The 17,961-nt window shown below is 41.9% G+C and overlaps 1 protein-coding gene across 1 annotated transcript in view; it reads right to left on the reverse strand.

Annotated features, from left to right (window-relative positions):
- Positions 1-17,961, reverse strand: part of NTMT2 (N-terminal Xaa-Pro-Lys N-methyltransferase 2) — a 33,232-nt gene that overhangs the window by 8,376 nt on the left and 6,895 nt on the right. Inside the window, exon 2 of the mRNA XM_066597057.1 lies at positions 12,822-12,997. Within this exon, the coding sequence (XP_066453154.1) occupies positions 12,822-12,997 (176 nt within the window). The remainder of the gene's footprint in view (positions 1-12,821; positions 12,998-17,961) is intronic.

Below are 17,961 nucleotides of genomic sequence, written 5' to 3' on the forward strand. Positions count from 1 at the left end.
AGCATCTGGCCACAACGTTTTTTTGCGTAAAAATACATGGCAGAAAACATCTACCACGTCTCAGGAAAATACTGAATGTATGATTATTTAAATTTTATTCAGCCATTTTAATTTCAATTTTGAGTCTTTGACCAGAATATACTGAACTATCATTGTTTTGGACAGAGAACCAAGTAAATAGGTTTATGTGTACAGACCAATTTACACGGCGTGATGATTGCTCAAAGATCGCTCAAACGGTCATTTTGGATAAACTATTAAGTAGCTACTCAGCTAATAATAGCTATTTAGCGTGCAAATGAAGCCTTAAGCTGAATACAGTTAATAGCCAAAGGGCTCTTATCTGCTTTCAGCTCTTTTGTTCTCCGACGGGAAACAATGCTATCAGAACTACCCGTGGAAAACTCCTCATAAGACCGCATAACGATTTTTAGGTTGGCCTCAATTTAATGATCAGCTAGCAGTGCACGATGGCCGCGTGTTTAGACGCGACGATGATCGCTCAAACAACCGCTTTTTAGCAATATTTGAACGATCATCGCTCCCTGTAAATGGGCCTTAAACCAATCAAATCTGCATACCCAAAGAGGGGAAGTCAACATGATTAACTTTTGAGAAGTATCTTATCTTGGGTAGAAAGTCATGTTTATTTCTGGGAGGAGGTATTTTAGGTTTGCATAAAGACAAAGAGGAGTCAACATTTATGACCATGTGTAGCTGTTTGATCTCCGCTTCAAACAGGAATGTGCTGGCACTTTTCTGTTTAGAAGACTTTGAAATATAGACATATGATCACCTGTTGGAATGCAGGCATGTGGTCATCTGTATTAGAATAATCTCAAGTCAAATTGGAAGCATTGAAAGCTTTGGGTAGCTTTGGAGACAGAATGAGGACATGTTATATTTGTCAAACCCCTAGAAGTGAGTGGAACCTTTGGTGATGGGATGAGGACATTTCATGCCTGTTGGTCTACTGGAGAAGATACTCTGTCTTAGCACTGCTTAGCTTCCCAGGGTTGCTATTTCAGAGTTGACTTCCCAGTGATGTTCCTGGTAACATGTAAGCTGTAACCTCTTAGCTAATAATGTGTTGCTAATGATGTGATGTAACTATAAGCAATCTTTATGTGATTGCTCCTAGCAAGAGAAACCAAGTAATCTTGTAGATTTGATACCTTTTAATGGCTAACAAAAATTCATGATGTTATAGCGAGTTTTCAAACCTCTCTGAGGGTTCTTCCTCAAGCTAAGCAATCTTTATACACTGTGATGTGATGTAAGCTGCAACCTTTATGGTTTGTATATAGATATTATCCTTTGTGTATAGATATAATAATTTACAAAAGTAGGACAATTATTCACCACTATGCTTAATTATCACTTAATTTGAATAAATTATTAATGTTAAACCTTCTATATTGTCTTACCCTTTTGAAAGTGTAATTGAACTTTAAAGGCCCATTTAGACACAACAATTATCGCACAAAATTCGCTCAAAAGCCGTCTTTTGAGCAATAATCGTTGTGTATAACTGCACTTACATCATACAGTTTTCGTTAACCAGTCGCTGATCGTTGTTTTTCAGCATGCTGAGAGACAATGATCAGCCTTATCAGGAATTCACAGCAGGATACAGCTGATACTATTGTTTCAGCTGTATCCCACTCCCTGGACACAGGCGGGGTATGTGTTCTTCATACCCAGCTCGGGGCGCTCTGCTGTGTAACAGCTGGGCGCTCCGAGTAGACAACAGCTGAATGCAGAAGACAAGCGGACCCACTTGTCTTCTGCATCACCCGCTCGGAGCGCAAGGTGATCGCTCAAGCAGTGTCTGTAAATGCAGACAACGATTATCGCACAAAATCTTTTGAGCGATAATCGTTATGTCTTAATCGGCCTTAAGTCCTGCTCCTTGTAGTAATACACCATGATATTCTTCCCAACATAAAATGCTGGGAATGAATGGGAGCTTGTCAAAATGGAGACCTATTGGTTTCCATTTCAGCAGATTTCATCAATGACAGTGAATGGTTCCTTTTAGGTTACATCCAAGGTTTCTGCTTTCAGGACTTTAGCCGTAAAGCCCAATGTAACAGCAGGACATAAGGAAAAACAAGATCTGAACAGTCCCTTTTGCTTCATATATGGCTTCTGAGATTCAGCGTCTAAACTCTCTCCTGCGGCAGTTCTTCCTTAAATTTATACAGAGTATTAATTTAGTTGAAGAAAGAAACACCATCTCTTCTAAGTGCCATGCAACAAGTGGGTGTTGAATTAAAAGCCAAGATATTAATCCTTTTAACCTCTACAGTAAAAATCCAATACTGTAGGTCTGGCAGATGCCTGCGCATATCATGTTTAATTTAGCATGCCAGCAGCTTCCACATTTGATCTTTACTGAACATAGATACAAGTGACCTGTCAACTTCTATTAGCAGGTATATTCTCACAATTATTCAATACCAACATTGAATTACACAAGCATCAAGTAACCAAGTGTCGCCTCAAAGATAATACCTTAATTACTAATTTCAACTAAAATAAATTGCTTACAGGCTATTACACTAATTTAATACATAATACACTGTGCAATAAGTGGGTCATTTCCAGTATCAATTATCTATTTTTATAAATGATCTATTTTTTCCATCTAAATTCCTCGAAAATGCTGTCTCCCTTCTCCCTAGCTGGCTGTCCACTGTCTGGACAGCGGACCCTAGAACAGGGTGTGAGTCATCCTGCTCATTGATCTGTATGCAGAGAGGAGGAGAAGGGAGAGACACACAAGAGAGCTGCAGCACAGCTAATGGTGAGATCTTCTGCTGTTTATATGTATACACGTACACTGCTGAAAGCCCTTATACACATGATAATTATTATTGTTCTCCCTCAGGGTTTTGAATGATAATCATCTCGTGTAAAAACATGCTTAAACTGAACGAGTGGACAAGAATCGTCCAGCCGATCATCTTTTAAGCAGCTTAAAAAATGAGTGACTGTCATTCTGTGTAAGTAGCAGCCGTTCAGTACTAAATTGCTGCTGCTTACAGTAAATGGAGTGGGGCAGGGGGAGAACGGGGAGAGAACTAGAGATGAGCAAGTATACTCGCTAAAGGCAATTGCTTGAGTGAGCATTGCCTTTATCGAGTATCTGCCCGCTCAAGACTGAAGGCTCGGGTGCCGGCGGCGGGCAGGGAGCTGCAGGGGAGAGCGGAGCGGAACGGAGGGGAGATCTCTCTCTCCCTCTCTCCCCCCAGCCTCCTCCTGCTGACAGCCGCTACTCACCGCTCCCCCGCGCCAGCACCCGAACCTTTCATCTCGAGCAGGCAGGTACTCAATAAAGGCAATGCTCGCTCGAGCAATTGCCTTTACCGAGTATACTCGCTCATCTCTAGAGAGAACTCTCCTGCAGCCGCCCCGCCTCACTGTTTGCCACTCTGTGAGCGATCCAGAGATGCTTGCTCCTGTGCAGAGCGAGCATCACAGAGACGAGTGTCAGGCATCGTTTGCCCGGCACTTGTTGTATGTAAAAGGACCCTAACTCTGTACACTCCTGTATGGTGAGGTAATATCCATGTGTGTGTGATAGACATTTAGAAAGTAAGATCTCTGTAGTTTTCTGTGTACAGTGTATAGAACACAGCACACGTAGCACAGCAGCAGCTCCTCTCACCATTCCTGGGAAGATGGAGAATCAGATATACAGCCTGCACAGGGGAAAATAAGGAAAAATCCAAAATACTATTCCTCATGTACACACACTTGGCAGCTTATTCTGAAAAGATACCTGAAAACTCAGGTACGCCTTAAACAGGAATTGTTTATAAGAAATGGTAAACACCCAATAGACCATAAGTAAATCACGCAACGTTATTCAGAACACCATGTGAGCTTTATGTAGGTTTTAAATTATTACTGTGTATATGGACCGATCTGTCAATCAGCAACTGCAGGGAGGGGAGGGTGGGCAGAGTGTGCATGCATGAATATCAGTGAGCATCCACAGACTTCCCTTGGGCCATGTGCCGTATTTGTAACAAAAAAAACTGCTGCACGGTTCCATATAAGTGATAAGCTGCTGAAATCCGCATGTCTGTCACTATACTGTGCTGCCTGCAGGTAGGGCAGCATAAAGGACCTGACAAGTTCCCTTTTAAAGCATATCCTGCTAATGTCTTGGTGCAAGATGAGTATTAGGCGGATGGTTTCAATCTTAAGACTAATTGTACTTGCAGGTGATGTTTTAATTTTAAGTGAAAATGCTATATTTGCTTGCTTTTTTATTAGATCTGTCATACAGGCATATTCACAGTAAAAAAAGATATTAAGTGCTCACCGCTCCTTAATAGCAAACCAGTAACCAGCCAGAGTCTTTCCAAGGCGAAGTCCCGCTGCGAGTCCAGAAATAAAGAAATACCAGACCAGCTCCTAAAACAATCTTCTCCTTTATTTATATATTCGTTAAAGCATCATGATGAAATGTATCCGCACATAACGTTATACCCCGGCAGCATGCGAGTTTCAAAACCCCTAAGGCCTCATGTCCACGGGGAAAATCAGGCCCGCCGCGGATTCTTCATGCAGAATCCCGCAGCGGGTCCCTCCTTTCCCGCAGACATGAGGCCTAAAAAGAAGATATACTTATCTGTCCGGACGCTGCAAATCTTCCCTCCGTTGAGGCCGGATCTTCTTTCTTCGGCCCGGCGGATGTGCTCGGCACGCCAGCAGCGTGGCGCGCGCATGCGCCGTGCACTCTTTTTTTTTTTTTGAGCTCCTGCTCTCCCGTGCTCCCGCGGGTGTGTCGCGGATTTAGGACGGCTTCCATAGGCTTCAATAGAAACCTACGCGAGCCGTCCCCACGGGAGACCCGCAATAAAATGGAGCATGCTGCAGGTGTTTTCCCGCACACGCAATCCGCGCCTGAAGGGAAAATGACATCCGCAGGTATTTAATTACGTGCGGGTGTCCAATGCATCCCTGTGGTGCGCGGATCAGGCGTGCAGGACACCTGCTGCGTATCTGTCCCCGTGGACATGAGGCCTTAGCCTTATTGATCACAGCATGGTGGGCAAAAACATGACCGCTCCATTAAAAACCCCATTTCAACAAGGTGTAACTTCTGTTAGTAAGCATATAGCAGAACTCTTCTGAAAATCATGTTTGGTGGATTGCTTATCTGCAAACTACCGGTATGTATCAAAAAATGTATGTTTAAAAACGAAATTCATAAAGCATAACTGTCATTTTTTTTAATGTGCCCACTAAACACCGAGACCTGATGTACTCTGTCATTGTCTCAATATATCGGGTATGTCTTTCAGTATTACACCTGATGCACTTGTACATGGGGTAAATATGCCTGAAATGTATGCTTGCAGTCTTTCTAGTATCTATGTAACTGGGTTTCCACTGTACTTGTATGCAGTGGCGTAACTATAGGTGATGCAGGGGATGCGGTTGCACCCGGGCCCAGGAGCCATAGGGGGTCCATAAGGCCACTCTTCTCCATACAGGAAGCCCAGTGCTATGAATAAAGCATTATAGTTGGGGGCCTATTACAGATTTTGCATTGGGACCCAGGAGCTTCAAGTTACACCTCTGCTTGTATGTCTTTGTCGTTTATCACAGTTATCCATCTGGTTATATATGTAGATGGAATATAATGTATTGCTACATGATAAATGTGACAGAAGAAAGAGCTAGAAAGAAGGGGCGGAGCTCGGTGTTGTCAAGAAGGAGGGGCTGTGAAGTGCTGCTCTTGTAATGACAGCTGATGTGCTTTGGAAGTCACAGTGTTGCCATGCAAGCCACCTCCTAGCCTGAGGTGGTCACACATGGTCAGTTTTGCTCCTCCCTTTGCTCCAGGAGGAATCCCTGGTGTGGTGAGTCGGCTGTTTCTGAAGCTGCAGGGTCTTCTCTGCTTGTCAGAAGAGATACTGAAAAAAGTGCTAAAAGAGTGAGAAAGTGTTACAGCAAATGTGTTTGGCCATATCTCAAGCCCAGAAGATGCTGGAGCTTCAAAAGCAGCCAACTTACCACACTAGTGATCCCTCCACATACCCACGGGAGCAGAGAGTGATGGAGTATTCATGCTCCCCTTGGCACATTTACTAACGTGGACACAGATAGGCTAGTCAATACAAACATTAGGTGACTCTGTTCTAAAATTAGTCTTGGAATATGTAGGGAAACAAGCATTATTTAAGAAGTGTAAATGCAAAAAGTTTGTAAGTTTGAGCTGGATTTAACTAAAAATAATATTTTTCATGGTACAACCCTTTAAGTTGTCCTTATCGTTACCAATTAAATGCTATACACCAACATAACAATATATCTTACAAAAACCCCCAACAATTTGTACATATCCATAGCCATAGCTATTCAAAAAAGGATCACCACATTATACAAACTAGTAAACAGTAGGGAAATAAATTTACAGGGGGTGGACACAAATATGGAAACACCGTATGAAATATATGGGATTTTAATCATTTGCACTGAGCTGCTCTTTTGACCTATGCTTGGCTGAGAGCTTTCCTGCCAAATTTGTGTTCACTTCACCTCTTGCTCTGCTCTGGGTGGTTTTGAGAGCCAGCTGCGTGGCTCAAACTCCTGACCAATGGAACATCTGGCCAGCAGCATCTGTGTCCTATTACCTCCACTTGAATTTGGTCTCTACGGGTCTTATTGAAATATAATTTATAATCCCATGTAATTTAATCCCATGTAAAATCCCATGCATTTGATAAGTGTTTCCATATTTTTGTCCACCCCTGTTTATTTCATACATGATATATTGATAGGCCATGTGAAGCCAATCTGCTTTTTCATAGGATAATTGTCATATATTTCTCCCTATTGCAGCGCTGCTCCTCATTGTCACGGCAATGTGTGTGCCGCATGCATACCAATTCTGTCAGCGTGAGTATCAGCTTCTGGCTCCGTGCTGGTTTCTGTCTATATGCAGTTATTTGAGTGTTATAGCATAGTGTGAAAAGAGCCTTAGATTAACAGCAGCTGCTACTGAAATAAGCTTGAGCTGCGAATGATTTGCAGATAAATATCTCATGTGTATGTGCAGTGTTTAGGTGACCAGAGACAGTTGCCAGCTGAAAAGTCAGCAGAAAAACTTTTTACATGTCCTCTGTGCAGCCTGTCTCACTATGGTGTAATTGCATGCCACACGTGTAGCATATTGATATTGTATCACAATCAGTAGTTTTAGATATGCTTTAGGCCAGAAACCTAAGAAAAAGTTAGACGGGCTGCCAGCAGCCAGGGTTAGTATGGCAACACCAATACATAATCTTATTTTATATCAGCCACTGAAGCTCGGTGGTCTGAGGTCCACCAAAGAGACACCCAGGGCATTAATCTCAAGATCCTGGACATGTGTCCCAAGTTCCTAGTAATGCCCCTGCCTTAGTATACTACCAATTGGAACCCTGGAAAACCACTTTAGCTATATTATGCTAGAAAACGTTACTTTATATAGCATTTCTACCTAAATATAAAGGGGTTGTACCAAACGAGTAAGTTATCCCCTATCCACAAGATAGAATAACTTGTTGATTGGTGGTGGTGGGGGGGGGGGGGGGGGAGGGGGGTCTCAACGCTTAGATCCCTGCCAATCTCAACAACAGGGATCCTGTGTCCCCTATCCTGCTCACTGCGGGGTTTCTACACTCCTCCTCAATGAGGAGGAGAGTGAATGGAGCACTGGTCACGCAAGCGCACTAGTGCTCCTTTCACTGTTCATGGGACTGCAGAGATACTCAAGTGGCACCCGCTTTGGTATTTCCGTCACTCCCATTGAAATGAATGGAGTGCTGATCGCACATGCTCTGGCAGTGATCCATTGTCAGGGACGTCACTATAGTGGGAGAAGCAACCCCCGCAGTGACAGAGCGGGACACTGGAGTCCCATTCTGGAGATCAATGGGGATCTCTGTGGTGAGACCCCCACCAATCAGCAAGTTATCCCCAATCTGTGGATAGGGAGTAACTTGTTATTTTGATACCACTCCTTTAACCTCTTAATGCCACAGAACATAAGTTTATGTCATGGGCGCATGGTACTTAGCACAACAGGGTATAAACTTACATCCTGTGTTTAAAGTGTCGCTGTGGTGGCAATCAGGAAACACTGTAGTGATGGCTGCTAACATAGTTAACAGCCTATCGCTACTTGCCGCTGGGGGTCAAATCACAGTTCTTGCCCCAGTGATCGCTGTGATTGGTCAGTCAGCACTGACTGACCAATCAGAGCGTAGCAGCCCAGGTTCGCCCTATTTACAGTGTGTCCAACCACTGTTATCTTGGTTGGAGAAGGAGATCTAAGAGAACATTGTGTGATAAAAAACTGAAATTACAAAGATCGTTGTTAATGTAGTGTAGTGTGATCAGTATACTAATGTAGTCAGTAAAGTGTGATCAGTGTGACTGTGTAGTGTAAGTTGCAGTAATTGTAGTGTCTGGTTAGTCAGTGTTGTATCAGTGTATAAAAAAATACATAAAACCAAAAGTTCCTGCTGTGTTCCAGACTCTGTCCCGTGGTCACTCCATCCCAGTGATCACACAGTGTCCTGTGGTCACCCACCCAATTGTTGCGTCCTCCGGAAATGCAACCTCTAAAACACAAACAAAAGGCCCAACTATGCAAAAGGAAACAAAAACTAAAGGGGAATGCTCTCCCTATCGTCCCCTAACCCGGGAGGGGGCCCTGCCTACTCGGCGGACCGACCGCTCTGACAAGTGCGAGCCCGCACGGGTGCCTGGGCCACTGACAAGTCCCTATAGGGGAGCCCTGGCACAACAGAAAGTCAGAACCGAAAACCAAACAAAGCATAAAAGAATTTAGCTAGGCGCTTTAGCCAAGGTGTGTTCCTCCGTCGCTGTCCACAGGTAACTGAAGGATTGACCAGCACAGGAGATCATGCTGGCACTGTTTAAGTAGGAGCCAAGCTACTCAGCACCAGGTGCTGACTGACGTAACTCTGCAACTATCACGCCCCTCAGCTCCAGGAGAAGCAAGGGCATACCCAAAACCTGGTCTGGCCTGCAAGCCCGGTGCAGGCCTCAGAACGGCTGCAACACCAATAAGTCAAACTCAGCTAGTGAGGATGACCCCACTTTACTGGCATTATCATCTTCAAGTGAGTCTGAACCCCCTGTACCCCCAAGAAGGTGTCCAAGGACCGCCACTTCAGAGGACCCCAATTCATTTGATGCTCAGTGGATTACCGCAGAAAATGTCATACCCCAGATCCCTGACTTTACTGGAAACTAAGGGATATAATTTAATACAGAAGGGCTTAGAGGGGTGAACTTTTTAAAGTTTTTTTTTGGATGATTTTATAGCCCACGTTGTTACCCAAACTAATTTATATACCTAGAATTTAATCCGAGAAAACCCCAACTCCAGTTTTGCAAAACCCCACAGTTGGACTACCGTGGGTGCATCAGAAATCGCCAAATTTTGCAGCATTGTATTATGTATGGGGCTATTAAAGAAGACAAGCATTAGGGCCTACTGGGACATGGATATTTTATACCACACCTCAATGTTCAACATAGCTAGGTCAGGGTCGTGTTAATTTTATTATTGTGTCGAAACGCCGTTATATATTTTACCCTGATGTACTCCACAAAGCTTATACATAAAGTCACATGCCAGTCCTTCCCTTCTGAGCCCTACCATGTGCCAGAACAGCAGTTTACATCCACATATGGGACATGCTCAGGAGTAACTTTTTCTCCTTTTGCCCCTGGCAAAATTTAAAAAAACTGGGGCTAAACCTACATATTACTGGAAAAATTGAAATTTTTCTTTTTCAAATCAAAATGTTAGAAAAATTCACAAAACACCTGTGGTGTTAAAGGGCTCATTACACCCCTGGATGAATTTCCTGAGGGTTCTAGTTTAAAAAGTGGGGTCAGTTCAAGGGTTTGTTTCAACAGTACTGATACCTCAGTGGCTGCAAATACAGCATGGCATCTGAAACTTTTTTTCAGCAAAATCTGCATTCTTAAAGCCAAATAGCGCTCCTTCCCTTCTGAGCCCTCCCGTGTGCCCAAACAGCAGCTCTGAGATTTAACCAAGGATTAAAACAGCGCTCCGTGATAAATAGAGAAGTCTAACAATGAGACGACAATTAACTCACCTGGTGCTAGGTGGGACACACCTTTAGTATAAAGGGGACCCACTAGCACCTGTTATCCAAGTCGGCATATGGAAATAATCCCCATCCACAATCCAGCCCTCTGGAGAGCATGGTATGCGTGAAAAAGGCTTTTAATAGCCGAAACGCGTAGCATGTTATTAAAGACGGGATTTTTATTATTATCTCTCGTCCACTTCTGAATCGTTTACCCCGGATCCTGTGAGCGCTATATCCATTTTCTATTCCTTATGGTTTTAAGCTCTGAGATTTGTTTCTCCGCTAACTCCTGTTGTGTTATAGAAAAAATGGTTTTAATTGAAAGTCTGCAAAAAGAAATGGAACAGTTCTAATTTCTGATGCACTTTTCTTTAATTACTATGAAACTTCTAAGGGTTAATAAACTTCCTAAATGCCATTCTGAAGTTTTTAAAATGCGGTGATTCATGCAGGGTTTCTGTTATATAGGCTCTTAAAATCCGTATCAGAGCTGAATTAGTCCTCAAAAAAATAAGTTTTTGAATTGTGAAAAATTACTGCTAAACTTCTATACTTTGTGGAGTCCCCAAAAAATAAAAAAACACACTTGAAAAAATGATAACAATATAAAGTAAGCCTATGGTAAATGTTAATTATTAACTATTTTGTGGTGCTTGACTATCCTGCAGAGAAAAACGCAAAGTTTGAAAATTTTGATTTTTTTTTCAGAATTTTTAGTAAATTTTGATTTTTTTAAATTAATAAATACAAAATTTATTGATGAAAATTTACCACTAACAAAAACTACAATATGTCATGAAAAAACAATCTTAGAATTGCATTTATAAGTTAAAACCTTCAAAAGCTATTACCCCATAAAGTGACAGATGTCAGATTTGAAAAAATAAGGCTTGCTTCTTAAAGCCAAAGTAGGCCATGTCCCGAAGGGGTTAAGTATAACAATTTTATACAAAAGATTTTGTATTGCTGACAGAGAACCAGTTATTAAGTAAAATAATGTTTGATCATAAGTCTTTATGGATGTGAAAGCTGAACAGAAAAAGTACAGACGCTTTTGAACACTGGTCTTGTAGAAAGCTTTGGAGAATACAAATCACAAGCAAATCAAACCAAGAGCCTTAAGTGACCCATAAGGTTTCTTTTCCCCATATGAGGAGATCAGTACTATAAATGAAGCCTTATAGTTGTGTGCACTGGCGTAACTATAGGGGATGCAGGGGATGCGGTTGCACCGGGCCCAGGAGCCTTAGAAGGCCCATAATGCCTCTCTTCTCCATATAGGGAGCCCAGTACTATGAATAAAGCATTATAGTTGGGGGCCCTGTTACAGGTTTTACATTGAGGCCCAGGAACCTCAAGTTTTGCCTCTGCATTAAGGGCTTAAGAGAAGTTGGGGGCCTTAGGCTATGTTCACACTGAGCATTTGCCAATGGTTTAGTGCAAGTTTTCTGCATGGAAAACTGCGGAAACCGTGCAGAAAATCTGCTTTTCAAATTTGCGGATATTGTTGTTTTGGTCTAGATTTTGTTGAGGATTATCTGCTTATTTTCCATGCAGAAAATCTGCTGTGGAAAATTTGCACCAAATCTGTAGCTACTGTTGTGGACTTGGTGGGAACTTATATCTCACCATTGAAGTCTTTTGGCCGAAATCTGCAGTACATCCAGTGCTATACTTGATAAGCACAATTGATCAGACTGGTTCTTTTTTTCATGTGGTCCCCATTGTGACCTGTGTTAAAAACACATCACACTTGCATGATGATCCGAAAAACGCTCCCACAGAAAATAATGGGTGTTTCTTGAAGAATATCTAATGGAATCTAAAAAATGGAAAGCGGTGGTGGGGAAGAATCGCACAAAAATAGAATATACAGCTGTTTTCTAACTCAGACTATCAGTCCTAGGGAAAAATTGCTCATGTGAATTAACACAATCAATTCAATGGGTTCTTTTCCCATGCAAGATCGGTCCACTTACAAATCAGACAAACTCGCAAGTGAAAGTCGCCCGTGTGAACATAGCCTAAGGAAAATGAGCTCTCATATGTTGAAGGTACAAATAGCAGTAGGATAGATACAGTTTGTCCAGGCATACTTAAAGACTTTAGCTTAATAGTTTACCATACTATTCATGCACATAGGTACCCTAATGATGCTACTCATTGTCCCTCAGGGGCTAACCACACTGCTGTAGTTTGCATTCGTTTTTTTCATACGCTCCTAAGATGCTTGGAGTTTGAGTCAGGAGACCAACAGTCAGGCCGGGACACACACGTAAAGAGACAAAATATGGCAGTGTGGTCAGCCCTTTAGTGAAGATTTAGAGGCTGCTGGATGGTACTACAAGACTGGAAGCCATATACTTATAATCTAATCCCACTACTCATGTTGCTTCAGCTGCTGCCATATGGTCTGCCCTGTTTTTTCCTAATTGAGTAATTATGAATATGATATGGCTATCTCATATGATGATGGATTATAGCACCAGCTATGCATAATGGGCAGCAGCTTTAATATATAAATAGCTTGGTCCTTTAAAGCAATGGACTTTTTAGGTTTGGTATTATGACAATGGCAAGGTTGTGGAGCCAAGCATACAATCAAGATTTGATAGGCACAAATGTTTGTGTTTCATTTAAACAATTAGGGTTGTTACTTACTCCAACAAATTTTCTTAGAAACTCTCGAGATGACTCTATGTCAGTGTTGGAAAGGTCAGAAAAGTCACCCATCATTCCTTCTTCTGATGCCGGAAGATCCCTGTAGAAATTCCTTGCTCTAGCATAAAACTGCATATCTCCATCAATCACTTCACTTGTTAGGGCATACAGTTTTACTGTAATACAAGACAAGATATGTCAACATGAAATGTAAAATACTTAAGGTAGGTATAAATATTATTGTGCAAGATTAATATGTTTTTAGTATTATTGCTAATTTACTTGTTACAGTGTGCAGCCTCTGACTTACCCCTTTTGATGACCGTGACGCATACTCGGTATCCTGGTTCCAACGTCTCTAACAGTGGCCTGGAAGTTGTATCTGCATACCCAGTTTTGCTCCTAAAGGACTAGTGTGTATTAGAATATCCCACCCCTGCCAATTGGATGCCCTGCCTGGCTATATCAGGAATCCTTTTCCTGTGGAAGGTGCCTAAGTATTGTGGTCTTTGGGCCCACTTCAGGTACTACCATTTGTTCTGATTCTCTGCTTCCTGACTTTGCTCCTGACCCCCACTTGGTATATTGACTATGCTCTTGTCCACTACCTATCCTAACCTCTGGCTTGCTTTCTTGTACTGAACCTATTCTCTATGACTTGACCTTTGCTTTGTTACTCATGCTGAAATGCGACTGTTTGACTACACTTCTATTCATAACCATAGGTACCGCTCTATGGTCTAGTAGCGTCAGCTGCCACATTACTGGGACTAGTTCCTGAGTAAGGGCCTGTAAACTCTACAGCGAAGCCCACATCTCAGTTGGTGGGGTTAAAGAGTGAAGACTAGGGTAACTCAGGTGCCACCTCAGGATTTCACCCAAAGCCAAACCAGTCTGTGTGGCACAGTGGATCTACGTCCGCTGAATCTGACATCAATATTCTCACCAATATTCTATTATTTTAATTAAGTGTCTTGAACTCAATAATACATTTCAACAATTAAATTTCATCTTTACCACGGGATTATTTTATTTATGAGTTGTTAATTTTCATTAGTGTCTGGAATTTAGCAAAAAAATGTTTCTAGCAACATCAAAAGTAGGCAAAAATAAACAATCATAAAGCTGCTCATCGCTCATCATTTTGGCGCCATTCTTCTGCATCTCTAAAGATGATGCACCATGTTGCTGTGCCTTCCATGCACACCTCTGGGGTCTCAACCAGGGCAAGCATGTTTTAACACTCTGCTATGGTCTACTGTAGCAATGCAATAGTTAATTCTCCCTGGTCTTTGTTGCTACAGTGGTTCCTAATTAAAGGGGTTGTGTCGCGAAAGCAAGTGGGGTTAAGTACTTCTGTATGGCCATATTAATGCACTTTGTAATGTACATCGTGCATTAAATATGAGCCATACAGAAGTTATTCACTTACCTGCTCCGTTGCTGGCGTCCCCGTCTCCATGGCTCCGTCTAATTTCGGTGTCTTCTTGCTTTTTTAGACGCGCTTGCAATCAGGAGGCTGGAATCGGCACATGTGATGAGGACGGAGCTACGCGCTGATGCGTACAAGGGGCGGAGCCAAAACGCCGCTGCTGCCGAGCCGAAGGGAGAAGACCCATCTGCGCAAGCGCGTCTAAAAAAGCAAGAAGACACCGAAATTAGACGGAGCCATGGAGACGGGGACGCCAGCAACGGAGCAGGTAAGTGAATAACTTCTGTATGGCTCATATTTAATGCACGATGTATATTACAAAGTGCATTAATATGGCCATACAGAAGTACTTAACCCCACTTGCTTTCGCGAGACAACCCCTTTAACTCACTAACTACCTTACTTATATCTTGGAACTTCAGTCATACCTTGTCTGAGTATCAATGCAATTGCTCCTAGTTCTCTTCCTCTAAACTGCTAAACCAGGTTGCCGTGTCCTGCCTGTTACCTGCATTTCACTGCACTGCTCTATCGTCTGCTACCTGCATGGCTCTACTACATTGCTTGATACACAGTTCTACTACTTCAGCATCTTAGAAGTAAGAATGCAAGATAAACACAATTTCCACAGCTATTAACCACACAGACTGGTGTAATCAAACATTATTTGTTTGTGGCCAGCCAATAGCCACTCCTCCCTAAGGAGGTAAGCTGAACAAAGTGGTCAGCTGATCCAGTCCAATGGTTCAGCTGTTAGAATAGTTGCATTGCAACTTCTCCAACAACAAATTTATTCTAGAAGGGAGAAGATAACAATGCCATGGGAATTTTTCTGTTGATCGTAAGAAGTAGAAAGAGTGGGCAAATGTCTTCAAATTCTTACAAAATTTTGTACCATATTTGACAACCAGTATTTTTTCTGGGATATCACCTTTTTTGTCTGTCCTTCTTATTCATGTAAGCATTGCAGCGGCAATTCCCATCTCTCTAAGTCTGTGGAGTATAATTTAGATCTATATGGAGAGCAGCCTAAAAAGAAGGCGGTTTTCCACATTCCTCTGCCTTTAACAATAATCACTAGAGACTCCAAATATAAGCTAATCAAATTTGTGCCACTTACATTTAAAAAAACTTTTTAATTAATGAAAATTCCTCTCTGCTAGGTCTTAGAATAACTTTGAATCGCATAGTCGAGTAGGAAAACGATATAGAACAGTATTCCAAAGGGATGATGCAATGACTACTCACTAGACAACAGAGTATTGGAGACAGTCTGCCTAAAAATATCCGTGACCTAAAAAAGAGTCTAAAGTTATTTTCAAAGCAGCCCAACTACTATTGCATCAGACAACATATTAGCAGCAAGGTAATTAAACTGGAGCAGAAAATTATTGAGAAAGGGGTTATGCGGAACTTAAATATTGATGACCTATCCTCAATGCCAAAAGACTTCTTTCTTTTCTTGGACAAATTCACTTACAAACTCACTCTACAGCAGCACTTAAAGGGTTATACTTACCTCCCCAGTCGGGTGTCAGCTCTGAAAGTCAACGCTCAATGTGGTAAGTAGTCTGCTCATTCTCGCTTTATAATGGGCGGACTAATTAGCAGCGCTGCTCAATGCACTGCAGTGGCAGCTTTTAGCTTAAAGGGCTAAAAGTAGGTGACAGAGTCTCTTTATAAAACGTAAATCTCTTAATAATTCTCCCAGCAGGCGAATCATATCAGGTATCCGTTCTGTTGCTAGCAATCGCTCACACTTTATAGGTCTCTTCCGTCAGAGATACTTAATAGATCTACCAAACTTACTAGAAGATTCTACACATCTCATTGTAGAATTACAAAACATCCTGTGGTATGATAAGTAGGTATTCCCCAGTATTGACATCTTCACCCTCTAGTCTAATATAAGATATATAGAATTTCATGTACTAAAAATTTGCTTTAGTTCAACAGAGCAGTCCTCCTGAGTAGTCTTAGACTCATTCTGACACACTATAGAAGTGGTAGTTTAGCAAAATTTGCACCTGATGTATTTAAGGGTCTCGTAACCACTCCCTGCCTCTTGCCTTAATAGTACATCGCAGGAACTACATAATCTTTGCAAACTGCTGTACTACTACAGCTCAGAGTTGTGCCTGCGCGATCACTTATAGGTGCCACGTGTATTATGCACCTCACACCCTGCTCCAGTCGCCAGGATCGTAGGTAACTTCCAACCAGGCTCTCTAACCCCTTAGAAACTGTGGTCAATGCTGACTGTGGTAACTAAGTAGTTAAAACAGGGAGTGGCTTCTCTACCACCACCCCCAACTCTGATACAATCACTAGGTGTCAACTGGTTGCCATGGTAGCCAGAGGCTCAACCTTGGACCCCAGGCCTGCTATTCACAGAGGCTTTTGATAGACCGCCTGTCAAATCTACAGAACCAGACATAACACACTGCAATAGTGCTGCAGTATATTATATGAGGGATCAGAGGTTCACATGTTCTAGTCTTTTACTTAGAAGGGGTTAGAGTTTCTCCTGGTGGAGAGCAACTAGTAGGTGCGAGGAGACTTAGAATGCTCCTCAGGGAAATTTAATATGCAGACTCTGGGGTGCCACCTATTAGAAGGTGGCATTTGTGCAAGTCAATGTCTGGCCTTTTAAAACTGTCTGTACATGGTTATCTTTTCCTTTTGGAGAAGACTCTGGCTTTGGCTCATATTTCCATTCATGTCAGGCAAAAAAAGGAAGCCTAATTATTGGGAGTGGGTGATATGTATGGGGATTTATTCCCCCTCCCCTCCCCCATGACTGCACCTGACTTGGGATATCTTCTTTCTGCATGTTGTATGTTGGAATTGAAAACCAAGCCAGAAATCTATACACAGACAGCTGTTTCAGGGTTATTGCCCCTCATCGGTGTGCAGTAGGTTTCTGGCTTGGCTAGTGAGAGGCCTATGACGTGTGTCAGGATTTCTGGCTTGGTTTTCAATTCCCAATCATTGTTTTAAGGACTTGTTTAAAGGGTCTGACATTGATTTGAAGGAATGCTGCCATCCAATAGGTGGCACTGCACAGGTAATGCTCCATCTTACTTATTTGCATATATTACCCAGAGGAGCGTTCACGGTCACAGTTTTTCAAGAACTATAAGTTTTTTATTTTTCTGTCAACATTTCTGTATGAGGTCTTGTTGCTATTGGAACAAATTGTGTGGGGGGGGGGGAATTGGGGAAAAAACATAACTGCATTATAGTTTTTTTAAATGTGTTTCTATGGCACTCATGTTGCTTATAAAATTACACGCTAACTTTATTCTGTGTCAATACAAATATGACAATACCAAATTTATACCGTTTCTTGGGTTTTATTACTTTTAAAAACTAAAAAGAAGTTTTAAAAAAAAGTTTTTCTGTCATATTCTGAGACCCATAACGTTTCATTTTTCCATCAGTGGAGCTGTGTGAGAGCTTGTTTTTCCTGGGAGAACTGTAATTTTTATTTGTACCATTTTGGGGTGCCTAAAAATGCAATTCTGGCATTATTTGTGTTTCCTAGTGACATTTACCATGCAGGATAAATAACCTGATATTTCAATAGTTCGGACCTTTACGGATGGAAAATGGGGGTGTTTTTCAGTTTTGATATTTAGAAAAAAATGTGATCTAACATACTTTTCTTTGGCCCCATATTGAACCTGAACTAGAGATCACTTGTTT

The sequence above is a fragment of the Eleutherodactylus coqui genome, chromosome 3 (assembly GCF_035609145.1).
Source record: "Eleutherodactylus coqui strain aEleCoq1 chromosome 3, aEleCoq1.hap1, whole genome shotgun sequence".
NCBI classification, from domain to species: Eukaryota; Metazoa; Chordata; class Amphibia; order Anura; family Eleutherodactylidae; genus Eleutherodactylus; species Eleutherodactylus coqui.